Here is a 24,966-nt window from a genome sequence, read left to right on the forward strand (position 1 = left end):
AATAGCTATTAGTTTTGTGGTCTTAATTTCAGAGGGTTTTTTTCCCCAAAGGCAACAAGGTTGTTAAAGAGTTATACATTTATGTCTCCCAACCTTTTCTTTGGCATATTCATCGGAAGCAACATTGACCTGTTTGGGGCAGCTTGATTCCTAAACAATGCAGAACAAAATAAGTTCATCACTCTAGTATTCTGTACATTACATTGGCTACCCATTTAGACATTGATCCAGGAAGGTATTTAAGCATATGTGTAAATTTAATAGTCCCATTAAATTCAATTTAAGTACTTAAAATTATGCATGTGCTTAAGTATTTTCCTGAATTGGGACTTTAGAACTATAATCTTGAATTTGATCTGGATTAATCTTCAAAACCCTCACTGTTGCTGAACCCATGCCGCTGGAGAGTTGCTCTGTTTCTCTGGCCTCAATCCTGCACATATTTACACATTTAACTTTACTACTGTGAGTAGCCCCGTTGTTGACCATTATCTTTCATGACCGCTGTGTCAGCTACAAGGGTGAAAGTCTTAAGCGCAAGATGCAGAGATTTTTTTAAGAGTTGTCTCATGGCTTTGAAACCTCTTTTCACAAGAGAAGAGGATGACCTGCATCTTGCCTCATATAGGATAAAATGCAAGACTAAACCTTGCATCATAGCATTCCCTCAATAATAAAAATGTAAAAATATATTCTTCATTCTACAGCAATGGAAGACAGGGCAGAACAAAAAATCAGTATTGATTATGCTATATGGGGAACCCATGACATTTTTGTAAGGTGCTTAGCTACCACAGCAGTGTGATTGGTCACTCTGGCACATTAACTTTGACTCTTTTATCTCCCTTGTGCTCACATCTAGGTCACGTGCAAATCCTGCTGTATTTTCCTTCATAACATTTCTAAAATAAGATCTTTTCTTTCTGTTCACACAGCTAAAACATTGACATCATCCCCCTTTAGTCCATATAAAACAAAGGTGCTAAGATAATCTTCTTTGCCTGTTGCACTAACTATATCACACAAATCTCTTTGGATCTCTTTGCTGACCAAGTTTTCCATTGCATCAGATTCAAATGTTTTGTTCTCACCTTCGAGGCCTTTCACAACATTGCCTCATCTTAGTTATCTGTTCTTGTCGTTTATCACATCAGCCTCATGTTCCCTCGTCTTTACCAACAATGTCAGCCTTGATGGTCCATTTGACTGATTTTCTCACAAGTGTCTTCACACTTTCTTCTATGCCATCTCTTACATATGGAACACCTTTCCTGAATTTATCTTTAAAATAACTACCCGCTCAAGACTCATTTCTGCCATGATGGTTATTGGAAATTGGCCAACTAACAATGGTTAGGTTGAGGGGGTAATCCATGAAGTAAATAAATATATATAAATGCTCGATTCAGAAATATCTAGTTGTATGCGGCACTACTAGCATGTATAATGATGTGACCATATCACTTGACCTCCTTATTCCTCAAGTAGTCTCAGTGAAACAGAGTGGATTTCAGTGGGGCTACTCAAGGAATTATCAACTTTGATACTCCTGCTGTCGCTGTGTATTGATGTATCAGAATCTGTTATAACAATAAAAATGATAATATGCTTATACTGTTTGAACCTGGATTTACATCTAGCCTGTCATTCTGTCTGGAAGAAGTGGAATTCAGAATGAAGCCATGTAAACTGATCTGGAATGCTACTTAGATGGAGAATACACTTTTTCTGCATTGCATAACATTTGCCAACAATATTTTTGCAGACATTTTGGTAAAATGATGAGAAAAAGCAGGATCACCATATCCATGTTTTAATTCTTGATGCACTGTGTATTGAAATGCTTGGGCAAAACTTTTTTTAAAATCATATGTAGAATCTAATATGCCCTTGTATATTACATTTATTGCTGTATTGTTATGCATATCTTAAAAGTAAAATTTTGTTCAAAATATTTTTATATTGACAGATGAACATGAAAGAGAAGAAACCAGACATCTATATATGGCACTTAATAATAATATTGAGGTAAGTGATTGATTGTGAGAGGTTTCAAAATACTCTACATTTAAACAGCTGAATTGAGTTGATGTGAATGCTGAGATTTTCTTAAATACAAAACACATTTGTCATTGATCTACAGGAGATTTGGTAATTGGGGGTCAAAGACCAGAGCCAGAAAACAAGCTGGGGATCAGAGACAGGATTGATAGGGCTGTTAGAACAAGGTATAGGGGCAGGAACCAGAGATGAAGCAAGGATCAGGAACAAGGCAGGAACTGAGAAGCAAGGGAAGGAGCAAGATAGGGATCAGGAACAGGACAATGGTTGAGTGGAACTAGGAACAAGGTTGGATGCAGATTGCAGAAGACAGAGAAGAGTGGGGTCTGTTGCAGCATCATCAAAGAGTCTGCACAGTTGCTCGGACAGCCCTGCCTGGGACACTTCCTGGTGTAAGTAGTGGGTGTGAGCCAATCAGATGGCTCTAGGCCTTGGGCATTCCAATAGGACCTTCCTGTGAGTCCTGATCTTCTAGGACTAGTGAGATACTGCTTTGTCTGTCTTCACTGGTGGCGACAAGGGACTGTCTGAGACCCATGCCTCCCTCCCCCCCCCCCCCCAAAAACAAACAAACAAAAAAACCCTGGGTTGTAGACCTGCCAAAACTGAGGACCCAAACCCCTGGATCCTCATAGCCCCAGCCTTTATACAGTTTCTTTGGAGTATCCCTATTTTTTGCCAAGCCCTTTGCTTTTTACAAGGGTGAGACCCACAGTTGTACAACTCTGAGGCTGGGCCTTTAGGCGCCAGCGCTCTTGATTTTTCTCTGTGGCTCTACAGCAAGTCTGAACAAGTTCAGACTCCTTTTAGAAACTTCCACTACTTTAGGGAGCAATATAACCAGTATTTGCAGTGACAGAGGGTAGCCTTTTCAAAACAAGCCGGCATTTATTAGTCAATTGGAACACCACATTTGAGAGTCATTAGATCATCATGGAAAACTTAACAGAGTCTATATTGGCAGAAAACAACTGTGCACTGTTCCATGTCATCCTTGAATCTATCCTAGTCTCACTCTCTCTGAACCTGTCTCGCTGCTCTGGGCAGCAGTAAGTCTCAAAAACCATTCTAGTTGCACCTTATAGATCAGGGGTCGGCAACCTTTCAGAAGTGGTGTGCCGAGTCTTCATTTATTTATTCACTCTAATTTAAGGTTTCGCATGCCAGTAATACATTTTAATGTTTTTAGAAGGTCTTTTTCTCTAAGTCTATAATATATAACTAAACTATTGTTGTATGTAAAGTAAATAAGGTTTTTAAAATGTTTAAGAAGCTTCATTTAAAATTAAATTAAAATGCAGAGCCCCCTGGACCAGTGGCCAGGACCCGGGCAGTGTGAGTGCCACTGAAAATCATCTCGCGTGCCGCCTTCAGCACGCGTGCCATAGGTTGCCTACCCCTGTTGTAGATGCAGCCTTTCTTGTCTCCCAGACAGTTAAAAGTTAATTTTCAGTCATTGGGTCTCCCATTGTCTCTCAAGGGTGACATCCACTTATGTCTCGCTTCTCTGTGTCCTGGGGAGAAGTTAACCTCTTTGCACCTAGTGGGTAACAATACAAAGTAAAACTGAGTCACATGGATTGTTCATAAAAATAAAACAAGAATTCCCACAGTCTCCCCAGCATTCCCTTCCATTGTCACATGGGCAGCTACTGGTGCCGAGTGCCCAAGTCTTTGATAAGAACATAATTATAAGAGTTTGTTCTATTCGGTTGGTGGTGGTTTTTTTTAACATAAAGAACTTTATTTGAAAAATATATACGTGTTCATACAAAACATGCTTACAAACATTATAAGGTGCAATACAATTATATTATGACATAAGAATTGAAAATATACACCAGTTTTAAGTACAGCATAGTAAGTAGAGTGAACATTTAGTCTTAAGGCTGGTCTACACTACCGCACTATGCACTCTCCTGTCATCATAATTACTCCACCTCAGCGAGAGGTGGAAGCTATATTGGCGGGAGAGTGTCTCCCGCTGACATAGCATGGTGTATATGCCACTTTAAGTCGATGGAAATTATGTCGCTCCGGGGGGTGGCTTTTTCACATCCCTGAATGACTAAGTTACATCAGCTTAAGTGGTAGTGTAGACAAACCCTTAATATATTTTGTGGAGGAACAGATGAGTAAATGTGGAAGATTAGGGAGGTATTAAGCTCTCTTGCACCATTTTTTGTCTGGACTTTGGTATTTTAAACAAAGTAATTGTAAAACCATCAGTAGAGTCTTGCAAAGTACATTTGACCTTCAGTTTTTTTTCTGAAGTTCCTTGGGGATATAGTGAGAATTTTGAATATTTGTCAATGAGAAGGGAGAGGCATTTTTATCTGGGGTAGAGAATTTGATATTAAAATAGTTAAGTTAAATGTTTGTCTTTTTAACTTTTGACTTTTATTTATTGTTTGTACTGTGATAGCACCTAGGCACCCCATGTTGTGCACCAGGGCTCCATTATGTTAAGCACTGTACAAATAGCTAGCAAAAAGATGGTCCCTGCTCTAAAGAACTTACCATCTAAGTATGGAATTACTTGAATTTCTAATTTTTAAAATAATTAGTGTTCTAATAATATTGATTTAAATTAATAGCTGTCTGTTTACAACTGTAACTCTGTTTTAACAAAGTACTTTTTAATCTGGAAACATTACCATTGGCTTATAATACTGCATATTTTTAAATGGTATGTACATTCCTTTTTCATTATAGGAAATAATTTGTCTGTGAACATTTATTGCTATGTTTTATTTTTTAGAGAATGATATTGGCTTTTGAAGAACTTCGTGTGCAAGCAGAGAACTCCAGATTGGAAATGTGTTTTAAATGTGAGAATTCTGCCTAATGTTTACAATACTCATAATGTACTCTGTATATGTAATAATCTCTTTGATCCTTGGAGATAGCATAACATGCACTTTTGGCAGGAATGATGGGATTTATTAGAACCAATGAATTATAGGCACACTGTTAAGCATGATTATAGGACATGCTTATGTGGTGGTAAGGGGAGCAGATGCCCTTATTACAGCATAACTTGGTTCCACAATATGGCAACAATTCCTGAGGAAGGTCAACTAGGTTCTAAAAAGGGGCATAAAAGAGATTCTCATCCATTCTTTGTACTCATTTGGCCTAATCTTACTCCCCTTAAAGTCAATGGCAAAACTCCCTTTAATTTAGTGGGAGTAGGTTTGGAACCTGTATACTTGTAATACTCTAAAACAGTGGTTCTCAACCTATTTACCATTGTGGGCCACATCCAATGCTACCTCTGTGGTCCTGAGGATGTCACGTGGGCCGTAGCTCTGCTGATTGGGCCGCAAGCGGGCGGCAGGTTGAGAAACACTGCTCTAAAAGCTTGAAAATAACATTATTCACCTGAGAGATAGGGTGCATGAGGTAATATCTTTTATTCTGTTGGTGAGAGAGACAAGCTTTCAAGCTGCACAGAGCTCCTCTTCAGGTCTAAGAAGTGTACTCAGAGTCACAGGTTCAGCTAAATACAAGCGGTGACAGATTGTTTAGCATAAAAAGTTAACACACATCTCAAGGGACCATTGAAGGTGAAGTGCCTGTTAACACCACCCCAGTTATTGGGGGGGTAAGTAGGTTACAGATTGTTGTGATAAGCCATAAATTCAGTCCAAGATTTTTAGAATCTAGCAAAATTATGAATTTAAGCTCCCAGGTTCATTCTTTGAAGGTGTTATGCAGGTTTCCAATGAGGATGAGGACTTATAGGTCAGATATAAAGTAATTGCTTTGTGAAAAGTGTTCACGCACAAGTGATAAGCAAACACCTGTCTGGGATGGTCTAGATAATACTTAGTCCTGCTATGAGTGCAGGGGCCTGGACTAGCTGACCTCTCGAGGTCCCTTCCAGGCCTATGATTCTATGATACCATATTTTTTGTCTTTTATCATTTTTCTGTGAGAGTTAATTTGAGTATAGTGATTGTCTTGTTTCACCCACATAGTTGTTGTTGGGGTATTTAGTGCATTTTCCAAACCTGAAGAGTGCTGTATAGCTCTAAAAATCTTCTCTCTCTCTCACCAACAGAATTTGGTCCAATAAAAGATATTGCCTCACCCACCTTGTCTCTCTAATATACTGGGACTAACATGGCTACAACAACACTGCATACATTTATTTTCCTGTCATAGAATCATAGACTTTAAGGTTAGAAATGACCATTATGATCATCTAGTCCGACCTCCTGCACAACGCAGGCCACAGAATCTCACCCACCCACTCCTGTATCAAACCCCTAACCTATGTCTGAGCTATTGAAGTCCTCAAATTATGGTTTAAAGACTTCACGGTGCAGAGAATCCTCCAGGAAGTGACCCTTGCCCTACGCTGCAGAGGAAGCCGAAAAAGCCCCATGGCCTCTGCCAATCTGCCCTGGAGGAAAATTCCTTCCTGACCCCAAATATGGCGATCAGCTAAACCCTGAGCATGTGAGCAAGATTCACCAGCCAGACACCCAGGAAAGAATTCTCTGTAGTAACTCAGATCCCAACCCATCTAACATCCCGTCACAGGCTATTGGGCATATTTATCGCTAATAGTCAAAGATCAATTAATTGCCAAAATTAGGCTATCCCATCATACCATCCCCTCCATAAATTTATCAAGCTTAGTCTTGAAGCCAGATATGTCTTTTTGCCCCCATTGCTCCCCTTGGAAGGCTGTTCCAGAACTTCAGTCCTCTGATGGTTAGAAACCTTCGTCTAATTTCAAGTCTAAACTTCCTGATGGCCAGTTTATATCCATTTGTTCTTGTGTCCACATTGGTACTGATCTTAAATAATTCCTCTCCCTCCCTGGTATTTATCCCTCTGATATATTTATAGAGAGCAATCATATCTCCCCTCAGCCTTCTTTTGGTTAGGCTCAGGGCTGGCTCTTGGCACCAGCGAACGAAGCAGGTTCTTGGGGCGGTCAATGGGAAGGGGCGGCACATCCGGGTCTTCGGCAGCAATTCGGCGGCGGGTCCCTCTCGGACCGAAGGACCCACCGCCGAAGTGCCGCTGATCGCGGCTTTTTTTTTTTCCTCCTTCGCCGCTTGGGGTGGCAAAAAAGCCTGAGCCAGCTCTGGTTAGGCTAAACAAGCCAAGATCTTTGAGTCTCCTTTCATAAGAGAGGTTTTCCATTCCTTGGATCATCCTAGTAGCCCTTCTCTGTACCTGTTCCAGTTTGAATTCATCTTTCTTAAACATGGGAGACCAGAACTGCACACAGTATTCCAGATGAGGTCTCACCAGTGCCTTGTATAATGGTACTAACACCTCCTTATCTCTACTGGAAATACCTCACCTGATGCATCCCAAGACCGCCTTAGCTTTTTTCACAGCCATATCACATTGGCAGCTCATAGTTATCCTGTGATCAACCAATACTCCGAGGTCCTTCTCCTCGTCTGTTACTTCCAAGTGTTGCGTCCCCAGCTTATAACAAAAATTCTTGTTATTAATCCCTAAATGCATGACCCTGCACTTTTCACTATTAAATTTCATCCTATTACTATTACTCCAGTTTACAAGGTCATCCAGATCTTCCTGAAGGATATTCCGGTCCTTCTCTGTATTGGCAATACCTCCCAGCTTTGTGTCATCCACAAACTTTATTAGCACATTCCCACTTTTTGTGCCAAGGTCAGTAATAAAAAGATTAAATAAGATTGGTCCCAAAACCGATCCCTGAGGAACTCCACTAGTAACCTCCCTCCAGCCTGACAGTTCACCTTTCAGTATGACCCGTTATAGTCTCCCCTTTAACCAGTTCCTTATCCACCTTTCAATTTTCATATTGATCCCCATCTTTTCCAATTTAGCTAATAATTCCCCATGTGGAACCGTATCAAATGCCTTACTGAAATCGAGGTAAATTAGATCCACTGCGTTTCTTTTGTCTAAAAGATCTGTTACCTTCTCAAAGAAGGAGCTCAGGTTGGTTTGGTATGAGCTACCTTTTGTAAAACCATGTTGTATTTTGTCCCAATTACCATTGACCTCAATGTCCTTAAATACTTTCGCCTTCAAAATTTTTTCCAAGACCTTGCATACTACAGATGTCAAACTAACAGACCTGTAGTTACCCGGATCACCTTTTTTTCCTTTGTTAAAAATAGGAATTATGTTAGCAATTCTCCAGTCATACGGTACAACCCCTGAGTTTACAGATTCATTAAAAATTCTTGCTAATGGGCTTGTAATTTCATGTGCCAGTTCCTTTAATATTCTTGGATGAAGATTATCTGGGCCCCCCGATTTAGTCCCATTAAGCTGTTCGAGTTTGGCTTCTACCTCGGATGTGGTAATATCTACCGTCATATCCTCATTCCCATTTGTCATCCTACCATTATCCCTAAGCTCCTCATTAGCCTCATTAAAGACTGAGGCAAAGTATTTGTTTAGGTATTGGGTCATGCCTAGATTATCCTTAATCTCCACTCCATCCTCAGTATTTAGCGCTCCCACTTCTTCTTTCTTTGTTTTCTTCTTATTTATATGGCTGTAGAACCTTTTACTATTGGTTTTAATTCCCTTTGCAAGGTCCAACTCTACATGGCTTTTGGCTTTTCTCACTTTATCCCTACATGTTATGACCTCAATAAGGTAGCTTTCCTTGCTAATCCCTCCCATCTTACTCCTTGTAGGCTTTCTGCTTTTTCTTAATCACCTCTCTGAGATGCTTGATCATCCAGCTTGGTCTACAACTCCTGCCTATGAATTTTTTCCTCTTTCTTGGGATGCAGGCTTCTGATAGTTTCTGCAACTTTGACTTGAAGTAATTCCAGGCCTCCTCCGCCTTTAGATCCACAAGTTCTTCAGTCCAATCCACTTCCCTAACTAATTTCCTTATTTTTTTTAAAGTTAACCCTTTTGAAATCAAAAACCCTAGTCACAGATCTATTTTTGTTTATCCTTCCATTTAGTTTGAACTGAATTAGCTCATGATCGCTCGAACCAAGGTTGTCCCCTACAACCATTTCTTCTAAATGGCATCCTGTAGTGGGGCAGTTGCCCCACTCCTACAGAACAGGGGATGAAAGCAGCCCTGGAGAGGGCTACAGATGCAAAAGGCTAGGCTGATTGGGAAACAGCCATAGCTGGGGCCACGCCCCAATCAGGCCGCAACTGGCCCTATAAAAGGGCTGTGAGCCAGGAGCTCAAAAAGGGAGTCTCTCTCTCTGGCTTCTGAGAGACAAGGACCTGGCTGCCTGCAAGCTGAGCAGGGTACCTGAGGTGGAGCAGTGCTGGGAAAGGGCAGAGGGAGCTGGGGAGCTCCAGCCTGATAAAACCTCAGGCTGCAGGCCTTGAAAAGGGCCTATGAAAAGGTACTGGGGCTGCAGAAGGGCAGCCCAGAGATAGGCAAAGGCAGCAGGTCCTAACCCCCCCTTGCTAATGATGAGTGGTTTACAGACTGCAGTCTGCCCCAGTGAGTGGGGGCTAGATGGTGACTGGCAGTAGCCACTGAGGCAAGATGGATAGAGGGTTGGGGGTTCCCCTGGGTGGGGGGACCTAGATTGTGGCTTACTGCTGGGGCAGAACCCTGACGTAGAGGGGCACCGGGGTCCGGGAGGGACACGGGGGCAAGCGGCAGGCAAGACACCGGCCTGCAGAGGGCGCTTTGGGCTGGAAGAGCTAATTCCCAGGACGACCAGCAGGAGGCACCGTGCCCATGAGTCGTCGCCTTGCCACACATCCCCTCTTGTTGGTTCAGCAACTACTTGGTGAAGGAATCCATCAGCTATCGCATCCAGGAAAATCTGAGCCCTATTATTATTACTAGCACTTCTCCTCCAGTCTATATCTGGGAAGTTAAAGTCTCCCATGGTCACACAATTCCTATTAGTATTTACTTCATTAAAAACATTAAAGAGGTCTCTATCCATATCCAAATCGGATCCCGGCGGTCTATAGCACTCCCCAAGCACTATCCCAGGGGAGGCTCTAGTAGCTTTCTTCCCCAATGTGATTTTTTGCCCAGACAGACTCTGTCTTATCCATTCCATCCCTTCTTATTTCTTTACAGTCTACCTCATCATTGATATTCAATGCTACTCCACCACCTTTGCCTTTATTTCTGTCTTTCCTAAACTGCATATACCTTTCAATACCTGTACTCCAGTCATGACTATTATTCCACCATGTTTCTGTTATCCCTATAATATCTGGTTTCACTTCCTGCACCAGTAACTTTAGTTCCTCCATTTTTTTTTTTTACCTAGGCTCCTCACATTGGTGTACAAACATCTTAATTTTTGCTGTTTGGCTTCGCTCACATTCTTTACTTGATTAGGCACAGACATTCTACTGCCAGTATCACCTATTAGACTGGTATCTACACTACCCTTCCTCCTTATGTCCATTCTCCTACCCACGGCTGTATCCTTTCTTACTTCGTTTTCTTCCCTCTCAATGTTAAAATCCGGCGTGGAGATTACCTGGACATCTCCCCCAAATTCCTAGTTTAAAGCTCTCTTAATCAGTTGTGCCAACCTCCATCCTAGAAGTCTATTTCCCTCCCTACTCAAGTGAAGTCCATCCCGAGGAACAGTCCTCTGTCCATGAATGCCTCCCAGTGGCCATACATCTCAAAGCCCTCCTTATAGCACAACTGCCTGAGTCATCTATTGATCGTCATAATTTTGTCACACCTTTGTTGCCCTTCTCTAGGAACAGGCAGAATCCCACTGAAGATCACCTGAGCCTCGATTTCCTTTAGCGTCTTCCCCAGCCTAGCCTAGTCTCCCTTGATACGTTCCAGCGAGAATCTAGCCGTATCATTTGTTCCCATATGAAGGACAATCAGTGGATTCTTTCCTGCTCCCATTAGGATCCTCTTCAGCCTCAGGTCCACATCCTGTATCTTAGCACCTGGCAGACAGCACACCCTTCTGTTCTCTGGATCAGCTCTGGTTACAGGCCTGTCTATTCTCAGTAAGGAGTCCCCAATCACGTAGACCTGCCTTTTCCTGGTGATGGTGCAATTCTCCGGTCTATCCCCTGTTCCCTCTGGCTGCAAGTCCTCTCGATTCCTATTCTCCCTTGCAATCCTCTGTAACCCATCCCGTATCCTCCTGGGGCTCATATTTGGTGTTATCTCCATTGACTCTTCCCCTCTTCCTATAGGACTAGCTGCTCTTCTCTTCTTCCTTGCCCTCTCACCTTCAATGACCACCTCGTACTTTTGCTCCATCATCTGCTCGAACCCCCTTCTAAACTCAACCAGAGTTTCCACCTGCATCTCCAATCCTCTGATCTTTTCTTCCATCAGCTCTATCAGGTGGCACTTCATGCAGACGAAACTCTTTTCATGTACCCCCTCCAGGATCATGTACATGCCGCAGCTTCCACATCCAGTCATCTTCATTGTGTCTTCCACTGCTTGGGTCACTACCGTTGCTGCCTCTGTATCTGTCATAGCCTTCCCACGTAAATCCTGTTAGTCCGTGAAACACAAACCAAACCAAAACACCACCACCCACAGCAAAACAAACCCCCAACGAGCACCAAAACACTGCCAGAACACCAGACACTCCCTTCACTAGCCTGTCTATTCCTCTGCCTTTCTCTTTGTCTTCCCCCCCAAACTCCCCTTGCAAAGTCCCACTCAAATTCCCCTGTTTACAGCTCTGTTTGCTGGCTCCTGTGCCGCTGCAGCTGTCTGTGCTGCTGCCTGTCAGCTTTGTTCTTGTTTTACTTCTGTTTTAGGGTTTTGTATTAGTACCTATCACCATAAGCATCTTTCAGACACTGTTTTTCTAATTATGGAGCCCAGCCAACAATGGCACTGCTTGTTTTCTGTAGTTACCTTCTTGATATATGATGAAGCTGCACTGGTTTATACCAGCAAAAAATTTGGGCTCATTAATTGCTTATTTACACTTAAGTCCCCAGCCTTGCATCATTTCTATACATGAAATTCTCATTGACTTCCCATTTTACATAATACTGGAATAAATATGTAGAGAGACAGTGCAAAAAATATTTTCTCTGAATGGTTCATAGCTTCAAACATAACCTCAGCAGTAAATCTATAATGAAAAAGCTATACAAATATACATATATTTTAAAATGATAATTATATTTGATTTCTTGAAGTATATTTAGTTTAAGTACTAAGTATTTACATTATTTTATTTCTGAAGTAAAAGAAGCAGCAGAAAAAGTAGAACAGCTTGAAAAAGAATACAAAATGGAAATAAATGTCAAGGAAAAGCAGGTTTGTTTAGTGTAAAGTCCAATTTGTACATTTTTATTTGGAAATATAATTTGCATTATATGGAGCAAAAATTTCAACTAATTTTGACTGATTTTTGTTGTTGTTGACTAATTTAGTTGGAGTGCAGAAAAACCAAAATAGTTCTTTAAAAGGTGCTTTGTCTGTAAAAGATTTTGTACTTTTGAAGGATGAAAATTATTATTATAAGTGATATTTAAATTGTGTGCTTTTTGCTTTGTGGTGTTTGAATTAAAATGTTAATGGGAGTTATATGCTATTATTTTTTTCACCACAAAGCACCATAAAAATAAGTACTGAGTTCTGACAGTCCTCATATTTGAGCAAGGTTCATTCCACATCTGCTGGTGAAGAAGAGATGGGGGAAGGACAATGATGCAGAAGCTGGGAGGAAGGATCAGGAAACAGATCAGACCAGGGACTGACTAGAGGAATACTGAGACTAGGAGAGGGAATAGGGTGTTGTCATGGTATTGAGGGAGCCAAGGAAGGTGGGCAGATTGTGGAAACTTGTGGTGGTGGTATTAGGAGTGTAATCAATAGTGTGGAAAGAAGGTTTTATTTCTTTATTTTTTTTAATCTGAGAAGGGTCAGAAGTTGGACCTGTTGGTTCATGGGGAGAATGGATCTGAGGAGTGTCAAGCAGTCTGACCAGGCACTGGTGTAAGTGTAGGAAATGACAGCAGGAGACTACTTGAGAGTCTGAACGGATACTCCATTCTCCCTAAATATAAGTTTCTACACCTCCATCCTGTTGGAACTTACACTCTAGTTTTGATGGCAGATCTGCTGTCTCTAGATTGCAGCACCTTTTTTTGTTGGACATTTGGTTAATGCCTCCCTATTTTTTCTTGAGCAGTATTCATTTTTCTACAGTTATGTAATGAAATCCTAATCCTGCGTATAACGTACAAATGTGAAAATAATATGAAGTTAGTAATCTTTTCTAGACCTTGTTATTTATATATTGTAATTGCTCTTCACTTCATTAGCTATCAGTTTTGACTGTGCAAAGTGGTGAAAAAGACAATAAAATGAGAGACATCACAGTTCAGTTGCAGGAATCAAGGGATAAGATTATTGATTTAGAAGAAGCAACAGGTAAGAATTATAATCCAAATAGCATTATTTGTAATAGTGAAAGAGACAGAAAAGCTAGAGATTGATCATGGTGGTGTTATTCTTTTACTGAGCACTGGTGGAATTTGGGGCCTTGCAGATCACTTTCCTGTTTTGAAGCAGAAATTGGGTGAAATGGGAATTGGGTATTTTGTTAGTGTGATTTGTTTGTTTACAAAATATACACAAGTGCTGTTTCCTTGAATGGAATTGGTAACAAACATCGGATAAGCATATACTTTTTGTAGAAACCTCAGGTAAGGTGCCCCTGTCTCAGTCCTAAGAAGCAGTTGTCTTGCTCTCCTCTCACGCCAGGGAAAATCTCAAATTGCTAACAAACCCAGCTGCTTTTAAACACATCCTGTGTCCTTTTTTTCCCACCCTCAGCCCCTGCACATTACACCTGTGAAACCCTTAGTCCAAGGCTACTCACTGAGACCACGTGGCCTGGAAAAGTGAGCCTTGGCATTGTTCACCTGCTTCTTAGTACAAAGGAGTGTCAAAGCTGTAACTGCCAGACCAGTGCTTTAATCCACACAGTCTCTTTAATTATAGACTTTTATAGATCAGTGGCACCCTAATGGACAAACAATTAGCACCTTATGCCATAACAGTATGTTCAAACTTTCATCTCTAGGGTCTGGTCTACAATTATTTATTATTGTATTAAATAAGAGCCCCAGTCATGGACCAGGACCCCATTGTGCTAGGTGCTGTACAAACAAAAGAAAAGATAGTCCCTGCTCCCAAAAGTTCATAATCTAAGTATAAAATGAGACAACAGATGGATACAGACAGATTGATGAGAGAGAACAAGAACATTGAGACACAGTGTTGTTCAGCATGGTAGGCTGTTTTTGTCTCAATACGCCAGCAGCTTTTGTAGCGGTATAATGGACGCATAGTTTTTGTATCGATGTAATAATTTGTTTTGGGGGTGTAGTTATTATTATTTGTGGTGGTGTTTTGTTTTGTTTTTTTTACTGCTAGTGTGGACACTGTTATACTAATATAGCTTATTCCCTTATAGGAATAAGCTATACTGGTATAACTGTGTCCACACTGTGGGAGGAGTTCCATTTTAACTATCCCAATATAGCTAAAAGGGTACCATTTTTGTGTAGACCACCCTAGGTCCCTAGTTACTGAAAGTTGTTAGTTTCCAGCAGTTGTTCATCAGCCAATGAAATAAATGGTGGCTTCACTCTTCTCTATTGGACATGTTTCCACATCTCCAAAAAATACCATTACAGATGGCATTAGAGTTGACATTCTTGTAGGCAGGCAAAAGGCAAAGGATTGAATGGAGTTGGAAACTGAACTGCTTTTAGAAGGGGTCTTCCATTTCATGGTTGAGACATGTCAATGAGTTTTTGAGTGAAACTTGCAAAGGACAAAGAAAGGACTTCAGTCTTCTTAACTGTTAATCAGCCATTTTTAATTAAATTAAATACTTCTTAAAAATAGTGGTATGTTTTTAGTGATTTTTGACACAAAATTATATCATTTTATCAGTAATTAAGTTATTTCTGTTTCCTTCGCTTTGTAAAATTGTGGGGAGAGTCCTAATTCATTGGGTAGATGAGGAATAATTAATATTTATTTTGGAGGGTTGTAAGTTTTATAGTTAGGTGTTTTTTTTTATACCATGTTGTGCCTAGGATGGGTACATTTAATTAAATTTTATAAATAAAATATATATAAAGTATGGTACTCCTTGTATTTTATATTTACATAATGAAAAGTGATATGTATGCAGTGCTGTCCCATGTCTCTCTCCTAAACCGTTGAGATAGATAAATTATTTAAGTGGCATATATCGTACAAATTATTGTAGAGTACAGTCAAATTTATTGTTTGGTACATGACATAATGTTTAGAAACATTAGTGTATATCTTATCTGTAACAATTGTCATTTAGAACAACAAAAAGAAATGTTAAAAGAATCACAGAGCAAACAGAAACATTTGATGGGAGAACTGGAAGAAGCTAAAGTTTTGCTGCAAAAAACAGAGGTATGACTTGCTCTAACTTTTTTTTACAAATCAAAATGTAATATAAATAAGGTAAATGTGTAATTTGTACAAGCAATTGTCAGTAATTTTCATCCAAACCCTGAATTGTAATTGCTTGCTACTACACATTGTGACGAGTTGGACCCCCCTTCTGGGATGCCACCTGATGTACTAGGATTTCACTGAACCTCTCCTTCTCCACCAGCCTGGATTCCAACTCCCTGTTTTGCTGAATTAGGCTCCCCGGCCTCTTGCAGCACACACACACAGGTAGGGCCACACCCAGCTATAGCCAGACTGAAGTCAGCTCTGTGTGAGAGGACTCCCCCAGCACTCACGTGCACACCCCTTTTGGGAGATAAACCCAAAATAATACTGTCTTGCGCTGTGCAGATTTTTTTTATACAGTGCAAGCTCATAAAAATCTGCCCTCTTCCTCAATGTGAAGAGAGATGTGCACGACTTCTTCCCCCCCTTAGAAATTACATAAACTGGGTTTAATAATAAACTAAATAAGTTTATTAACTACAAAAAGTATATTTTAAGTGTCTAAAGGGATAGCAAACAGAACAAAGCAGATTACCTTAGTAAATAAACAAAAGTCGCAAACTGAGTTTAACACACTGGATAGGTAGGATACAAATTAGCAAATTCTCACCCTGAGTGATAAACAGGCTGGCAGATTCTTAAGGCACAAGTTGCCTTGGCTTTCCGAGGTTTTCTTACACAGGCTAAAAATCCTTCCAGCCTGGGACCAGCACTTCCCACAGTTCAGTCTTTGTTCCTCAGGTATTTTCAGGTGTGTTGTTGTAGGGAGAGTAAGGCCACTTATGTTGTCATTGTCCCTCTTTTATATCTCCCCCCCACTTGCTGGAAAGCTTTTTTGCTGTGACCTGGGTCAAACAGTTCCCATTGTGTAGAGCGATCTCTGAGAGGTTTCTATTGCACACAGTTCCTGGGGTAATCCTTATGCTTGTGTGCATTGTCTTCAATAAGCCACTAACATTATTTGGCCTCATCCAACGTAGCACATTTGAAATACAGAGACATGGTCAATATTCCCAGCTTCTGATACAAAAATGATACATGCATACAAATTGGATAAACACATTCAGTAAATCATAACCTTCCCAATGAGACCTTACATGAGCCATCTTGTATAAAGTACATTTCAGATATGTCATACCCATATCATAACCATATTTCCATTAAGAATATGGGGGGTAACGTCTTACACATATTTACAACAAATTTTATTTTTTTACACTTCTTTCTATTTAGACTGCTCAGAAGAGTTTAGAAACCGAATTACGGACTGCAATGAAAACCTTAATTGAAGTCACTGTAGAAAAAGAAGCACAAATGGAAGAACTTAAAGAAACTAGGGCTTTGCATGCCTCAGTGGTTGAAGAATTTGAAATTGCTGTTTCTAATTTGAAAGAGTTGCTGAAAAGAGAACAAAATAGGTTAAAAAGATTTTTACATTTAGAGTGAAAGGATGATCTTGCGATTTAAGGCACTAAACAGTGTTCAGTTCCCAGCTCTTCCGTAGAGTTTTCTGTGTGACCTTGAGTAAACTACCTAATCTCTGTGCCTCAGTTTTCTACCTGTAAAGTATCATCCTTAATTTCCCACATCCTTTGGGTTTTTTTTTTCCTGAATAGTTAGCTTTTTAGGACCGGTTCTTTCTTTTAGTGTGTCTATGTTGTATTTAGCACAATGTGGCCCTAATCTCAGTTGGGACCTGTAGGCAGTACTGCAATAGAAATATTCAATAATAATAAATGTAGTGATATGGACATTCAGTGGGTATATAATAGTATTACTCTTTAGTGCTATTTAATGTTCTTTCATTTCATTTGTTATTAAAATGTTTGGAGTTTTTTGCAAGAAGTAATTGATGGTAATCAAAATTAATCTCAGCAAAACTAGAATTTGATCTATAAAGTGGGTATTTTATTCAATTCTTTTAATGGAGTTTTTCAGGAGATTGACTGCATTGCACTATAATGTCATGTCACTAGTAGAAACTGTCTCTCACATAAATTGGTGTAAATCTGGAGTAACTGCACTGACTTTTCTATGATTACTCCAGATTCATAGTGGTCTAAGGGTAAAATCTGGACATGATTTTTTTTTTTAAACGTAACATTTACTTTAAAAAAAATCTAAATGTTGGTAACGTATCTTTTTATCAATTTATTTTTAACTAATTTTTTTTAATTACACCTCTACCCTGATATAATGCGACTCGATATAACACGAATTTGGATATAACGTGGTAAAGCAGTGCTCCGGGGGGGCGGGGCTGCGCGCTCTGGCGGATCAAAGCAAGTTCGATATAATGCGGTTTCACCTATAACGCGGTAAGATTTTTTTGGCTCCCGAGGACAGTGTTATATCGGGGTAGAGGTGTAATTTTATTATGCCTGGTATTCAAGCAACATGTTGAAAGAATGTTTGTTACTTAAATTTCTCACAGCTTACTTGCCTATATGCATAGTATATTTACCTATCTGCTTGTTAGCAGGCAGAAAGACATATTGTATTTCCAATAGAAATATGACTGACTTTTCTAGTTTAAATCCTACATGGAAAAATATTGTTTTTTAATTATGCTTTTAAATAGATTGAAGCAACTTGAAGAAGAGTCAGAAATACTTGCCTCAGAGCTCCAAAATAAATCTGTTGAACTGGGTAAGATTTGCCAAAAAAGGAATAAGTTGTTTTGCAAGAGCTGGTTACAGGTAAAAAGATCAGTATTAGTTCTCTGAGAAGGTTGGTGTTATCTGTATAATACCCACTCCAGTGTCTTGTATTTTGATTCATGATGTAGTATGTGTATGATCAATGTGTGGGAGATCCTCTGGTGGTGTAATGTTGATGAGTGCCTGTCTTTTTTAGACTGCTCTAAATTATACTGAGGATCGGTTCCAGGATTGAGGAAGTAGAAAGATGACAAAATAAACTACCTTTTCTTCTTTTTCCCAGATCCCTTGCGAAGCAGAATTTGAATTGATCCAGAATGCTGGCCCTAAGATTTTCATTACTTTAATATTCTTATAAATTATATGCCTTATGCAAAAATATTTCTGCCAAAAGGTGTTTTTTGAACTGTTTGTCTTGAATATTAGCAATCATTATTTGTGGTGTGTGATTGGTGTCTGAAAAACAGTACTACGGAATTTACTTCCTGATTAATAAAAGTTGCAGCTATTCAAACAGGAGGAGGAAAATCAGTGAGATTTCAGGATAGCCATGTGAACACTTGTGGTCCAAATCTTTGTGCAAGAAGACATTTGCATAAGTATTCTAAAACTAGCTTTCTCTGTACATTCTTGCAAACAACAATTCACTTATAGATGTGTATGTGGAAAACATAAGTAGGGTTGTGAATACCACTGAAGTGAATGATTTAATTTTTATTGAAATGTATGTTCACTAATACTTTTTTGAAGTATTTGTCCAGCTCAGCTTTCAATTAAGTCATGTTACCAAGCTATAATTTAGAGCAGAATATAGCCTTGAGTCAAGATTTCTGGATTTGGGCCAGTGTCTTTTTTAACTCCATAGAAAAATATATTCAGTGTAAAATATAAATTAATTTTCATACATGACTTGAAACTAAAAATAAAAAGGCAATATGTTTGGCCCTGATTCAGCAAGATACTTCAGTACATTTTGTAATTTTGAGCACATGCAGTGCCAATGAAGTCAATAAAGCTACTCATTTGTACAAAATTAAGTACTTTATTGAATTGGGGCCTAAAAAGCTTTTGAGGGGGAAAACAATGTTGATAATATATAAAATTGTATCCATTTTGTATTATATCTTTACATTGTATTTGCTGTAGAAGAGATGGCCAAACTAAAAAGTGACAAAGAAACACAACTTGAAGATCTGACAGAAGCCTTGGTAAATATAAATTGTCCTACATGTTAATAGTCTAAAGCAGTGGTTCTTAACCTTTACTGCAGCCTGCACCTCTTTGGTTCTCAAAAATATATTCTCGACCCTTTATCAAAAATTATTGAAGTAGGTCAGTTATTTAAACCTAGATATATCGTAACTATAGAATGAAAGAGAGAGAATTATATATTTATTTTAATTTCACAGTTAAAATTTAACACAGTAATCATTAAAAATGTATAATGTTAATAAATACATAGGTTTGATGAAACAAAGTAGTTGTACTTACGTGCCTATGCTTAATTTGTGTTTTCGATGATTTACCTTCTAAAAAAATCTGGCATGTCTCTCACCCCCAGAAAGGGCATCTCACACCCCCAGGGGATGCGTGCACCCCAGGTTAAGAACCACTGGTCTAAAGACATTTATTTTTCGTTTGGGGTCCAGCGTCCCTTCTAGAGGCTTCCTAGAGACCCATATCAACCATCTCCAATCTATTCAAAAGCTGCCACTAAACTTAACTTTCTAACCGATCATTTAGACTATTTCACTCATCTCTTTTGAAGTCCCTGAATACTACTTCTGGTTCCCCTTTGCCCGGGCCTTCCACAACTCCACCATAGCCTACGTCTTGGACTTCGTCTCTTATGTTTGCTTCCTGTGTATGGCTATGAAATGAGCCTTGATGCCCTATTCATTTTCTTCTTCACTTCCATCCTTTCGCATGCCATCTCCTATGGATGGGATGACCTAGTCTTGGTATGCCAAGCATTCACCCTGTCTTCATTCAGATACCTTTCTAAATACTCATTTCTTCCATGATGTTTGCAAACTCCTACCCCTGTTGAACTCCTCTGACATTACATTTGAGGCTGAAGTGTGAAATGAATTCCAATCATAATTTAAAAAAATGATTTAATGCCACCTTCTGGGATCCCCACTGTGGTCGGTTTTTTCTGTAACTTTTAGTTTGTAAAACTAGAATGTAAGTTCTTTTAGAGCGACTGTCCAAATAAATTATGCCCAAATAAATTTGTTAGCCTCTAAGGTGCCACAAGGACTCCTCGGTTTTTTTGCTGATACAGACTAACACAGCTACCACTGAAACCTGTCTATTTTGGTGTTCAGTATGGATTGTTAAACTTCTAACTTCACACAAAAAGTGCTATAGAATTTTGAGAATATTATGTTTAACAAAGAGCATGTCTACACTTTGAGCTGGAAGGTATACATTTCAACACGAGACATACTTGTGCTTTTTCTGATCAAGCTAATGTGCTACAAATAGAGTGCAGCTGCAGTGGCATGAGCAGTAGGTGGGGCTAGCCACTCCAACTACTTACCTGTCCAAGAGGCCAGTATATGTTCGAGGCAACTAGCTGCCTGCATTGCCACGGCTACCCTCTTATTTTTAGCATGCTAGTGCGATCAGAGCTAATGTGTGTGTGTCTCCTCAAGCTGGAATTTACACCTTCCAGCTTGAAGCATAGACAGTCTCATCAAAGTACTCACACTAGGGTATCCTATATACTTTTCACATTTTTACAGACATGGTGTGGGATTGTGGGAAGTGTGTGAGCCTTTTGTGGGTGCTTACAGACACTTTTGAATTTCCCATTGGAAATACTTCAATGGAATTACATTTTCTCCCTACGAGGCACTATTTTTTCCTGTATGTCAGGCATAACAAGGAATTGCAGTTCTACCAACCTTTTCCCCAGTGAATCATTATGGAAGGGAATGACATGTACTAGAAATTTCCCTTTAGGGAAGTACCTTCAGGAACTGGTGCTGACCCTCTAACAGAGTGTGCCTGCTCTGCAGCACTCCTTGCCTGGGGTAGCTCTGTAGTACTCTGCCTCTGTTTCCCTCTTCTTCAGAACCTCTTTAATAAACTCCACATACACAAGTTGGTGCTGGAGATGTGGCTTGGCCCTCTGGTCAAGTCACAAACAACACCTTCTGGGGTAGCAAAAGTCCTATTAAAAAGTCCATACAAACAAAATGTGTTTTTCTGCCCTTTGTGGGCTTCTCTTCAGCTTATTTTCTGAACCCTCTTTTCTGCTGCTTTCTGGGCTACTTTTGAGTCTCTCTGATACAGAACACTGTCCCCCAGGCTGGTTCCCCGGGAGTACCTGGCCTCCTGCCTTGCCTGCCAGCCCTCAGCTCTTTTGTAAGGCCCATGTGTCAGGCTGGGAAGGAGCTAATTAATTAGGGCATTGGTGGAACTGGTCACATCCCCTCTTACAAGGGAGCCAGTCACCTGTGACACTGCCAGTATGAATTCCTTAAATCCAGTAGATTCTTATACTAGTGCCAATCACTGTATTATCTGAGTACTCTTAATTTTTATTAGATTCGCATAGTATGGTTCATAGTGGATTTCATGGTCCTCTTTCCGTTCCGTCATCTGTGGGGTTTACCCAGGCATGGGCTGGGAGGCACTTCCAGCATTGACATTGAGTGAGGGCGGGATGGGGGAGGGAGTAGTATGTATTCTTTGTTGTGTAAAAATATGACTGAAAATAACCCATATACTTAATAAATCTTCTCAGCTTACTGGTACATTTTAAAAGATACATTTTAAAACATTTTCCTTTATTATTTAGGAGAGGTCAGTAAAACTTCAAAAAGATTTGGAGCAGCAGCTAGTGTGTGAACAATCAGAAAAAATGATATTAATAAAAGAGAGAGAAATTAGGGACTCTGACCACTCAGAGTTTAAGGTTAGACCATGTGGATTTTCTTGTTAATTATACTTAAAATTTCATTTTATTTATGTTACCTCTTGAATTAACTATTTCAAAAGTTATAGCTAATTTTTGTCGATTTTTCCCCCCAAGGGAAGTTGCTTTTCTTTGAGAATCGCCTGTACATAAGATTCTCAATTATAGTGATGCGCATGCCCAGCTCACAGAGGTTGGCAAACTGTAGATAGCAGTGCCTGTTGGGGCACTACAAGTGCCCCTTTATAGACAAAACCTTCAGGGGTCTGAAGCTATAAAAAGGATTCAGGGCCCCAGTTGCCACAATTCCTTCACTGGAATTGTGTCCCACATCATTCGATCAGGTGGGGAGGGTTCTTCCCCTTAGAACAGACTGAGGGGCCAACTAGGGTGACCAGACTTCCCAACATTATCAGGACCGTCCTGATATTAGGGGTTTTGTCTTTATATATGCTACTATACACACAGCCCAAGCCCTCGCAAAGTGTCCTGATTTTTCACACTTGCTATCTGGTCACCCTAGGGACAACTACAGGCCCTATGAATCCTAGATTCGGCCAGCACTGACTCCTTGTTACAGATCTGGTTAAGCTTCCCCTGCTAGGCACTCGACAGATTGCAGTGAGGGGATGCAAATACTGACTCCCACATGCCTTTAGTTTGCTGGGGCTGGGTGGTGGTTAGCATTGTCCCTGGCTTTGGGCATTTAGGCATACACTCCAAGTGCAGATTTTGTGTCTGACAACTCTTGGCAGTGGGGATGCTATGGTCCAAATGCATATCTCCTGAAACGAGTGCCATCTCCTGCAAGCCTCCCCAGCAACTCTTGCTTGTTCCCTAGAATCCTATTGAATGTGTTAGCCTTGTGTTTAACCCTTCAGGGGCATGTGATAGTGAAAGCCATCAGTCAGATTGTGCACAGGATTCTAAAACACTTACTCTTTACTTAACAGCACGAGAGAGAGGCAGATTTAGATTAAATAATAAATACACCTATTTGTGTTTTCCTTGCCTCAATTTTGTTACACTTTGAAGAGTTTTTTTGGGCATGGGCAGAGTCCTCTGCGGTGTCTGGGATCCTTCTGTCACTACACAGCCTTTCTAGGTCAGCTAACTTTCTCTGATCTTGGCTGGTCCCACAGTTAAACTGGACCATCCCAGCTCCTCCCCACACCCCCTCCCAGGTGAAGGCATGTCCATTTCATCCTCACTGCAGTCAAAGTTTCCTGTTTGTCTCAGTGAGTCTGTCACTCATGTTATACGGCCCACCAATAATACCTGGTTCCTTTGCTACTGGGGATTTTCCACTCCCCCTCTCTGGAGAGGAGATGGAGGGACTAGCTTCTCCCAGCCTGTGCCAACCTATTGGCCCAAGGTGTTTCCACCTTAATAGGCAACAGTTTAAGGTTTAATGATTGACTGTTGCTCTTGGTCTGGCAGAAAATGGTGGATTCCACATCCACGTTCCATGATACAACAATTTCATAAGAACAACTTCATAATATCAACTAGAATTAATAAATTGTACATAGACAGATTCCCCAAATAATTAATGTAGTCTAACTTGGTTGCAATGTATATGTATTTATTACACGATGTTACTTATGGTCCTACATTTGATTGTGTAAATAGAAATTATATTAAAAAATATGCTCACGTATACTAGGGTTGAATTTAGCCAATTAAGCGTATTCTTTATATGTCCAAGCCCTAATTTTGTAAATTTTGAGCTCAATGTTCTTAAACAGGAACAAGTTCAAGAACTTTTATCTGAAAAGAAACATCTTGAGATCACTATTGAAAAATTACAAAAGAGAGAAAAAGAGATGAAGGATATTCTTCAAATCAGAGAGGTCTGTAGAAAGGGTGACTTTTTTCTCAGAAATATCTTATTGATATAATGCGCTTGAATATCCTGATTAGTGACTTACAGAAATTATTGTGCATGCAATGAAATTAATAGACAGCAGGTTTAAAATAAATACAAGGACGTACTTTTCACACAATGCACAGTCAACCTGTGGAACTCCTTGCTAGGGGATTTTGTGAAGGTTAAAAGTATAATCGGGTTCAAAAAAGAATTAGATAAGTTCATGGAGGATAGGCCCATCAATGACTATCAGCCAAGATGGTCAGAGATGCAATGCCATGTTCCAGGTGTTGCTAAACCTCTCTCTGACTGCTAGAAGCTGGGACTGGACGACAGGGAATGGATTACTCCATAATTATCCTGCTTTGTTAATTCTTTCTGAAAGCATCTGGCACTGGCCAGTGTCGGAACACAGGATACTGGGCTAGATAGACCATTGGTCTGACCCAGTATCACCATTTTAATGTTCTTATGAGTTTTTACATTACATATATTACATTTAAAAATCCAGGAGAAGAAATGTCCTGTCAGGAACCAAGGAGGCTCTCCTCTGCAAGTGCCCTGGCAACCCGGCACACTTCTGATTCCAGCAGGGAGAAGAGTTGGAAGAAAGTTGACACTGGCATCAGGAGTCCTAGAACTGATGGGTACTCCAGTACTGCAAAAGAACGGTTATTCACGTTCTCGTAACTGTTCTTCAAGATGTGTTGTTCGTGTCCAGGGTCTTAATTAGCGGTAAGACGATATGGGAATGGCCCAAAGGGGGCAGGATGTCTACCATAGAGTCTGCATCATCCCTAACTTTTTCTGCCTTAATGCTCAGACCCTGTGTGACCCGGCGGAGCAACTGCTGCAACATCCTGGAGTCTTCCAGGGCTGAGGCAATGGTAGAGCCTGCAAGCGCCTCATCTGGGGAAGATGAGGAGGCGGCCACTAAGGGAGGTGGTTGTTCCCTTCCATTCCCGCCGGAGGAATCACATGAGCCAGTGGGGACAGTGATGGGCTG

At 40.2% G+C, this 24,966-nt stretch overlaps 1 protein-coding gene across 1 annotated transcript in view; it reads left to right on the top strand.

Annotated features, from left to right (window-relative positions):
- The window catches only part of SYCP1 (synaptonemal complex protein 1), a 60,447-nt gene that overhangs the window by 1,248 nt on the left and 34,233 nt on the right, over positions 1-24,966 (top strand). Inside the window, exons 4-12 of the mRNA XM_065403430.1 lie at positions 1,970-2,028; positions 4,823-4,892; positions 12,228-12,301; positions 13,312-13,420; positions 15,360-15,454; positions 16,736-16,920; positions 18,084-18,151; positions 19,309-19,370; positions 23,839-23,943. Coding sequence (XP_065259502.1) covers positions 1,970-2,028; positions 4,823-4,892; positions 12,228-12,301; positions 13,312-13,420; positions 15,360-15,454; positions 16,736-16,920; positions 18,084-18,151; positions 19,309-19,370; positions 23,839-23,943 — 827 coding nt within the window. The remainder of the gene's footprint in view (positions 1-1,969; positions 2,029-4,822; positions 4,893-12,227; positions 12,302-13,311; positions 13,421-15,359; positions 15,455-16,735; positions 16,921-18,083; positions 18,152-19,308; positions 19,371-23,838; positions 23,944-24,966) is intronic.

This window comes from Emys orbicularis, chromosome 4 (genome assembly GCF_028017835.1).
Source record: "Emys orbicularis isolate rEmyOrb1 chromosome 4, rEmyOrb1.hap1, whole genome shotgun sequence".
NCBI lineage: Eukaryota > Metazoa > Chordata > Testudines > Emydidae > Emys > Emys orbicularis.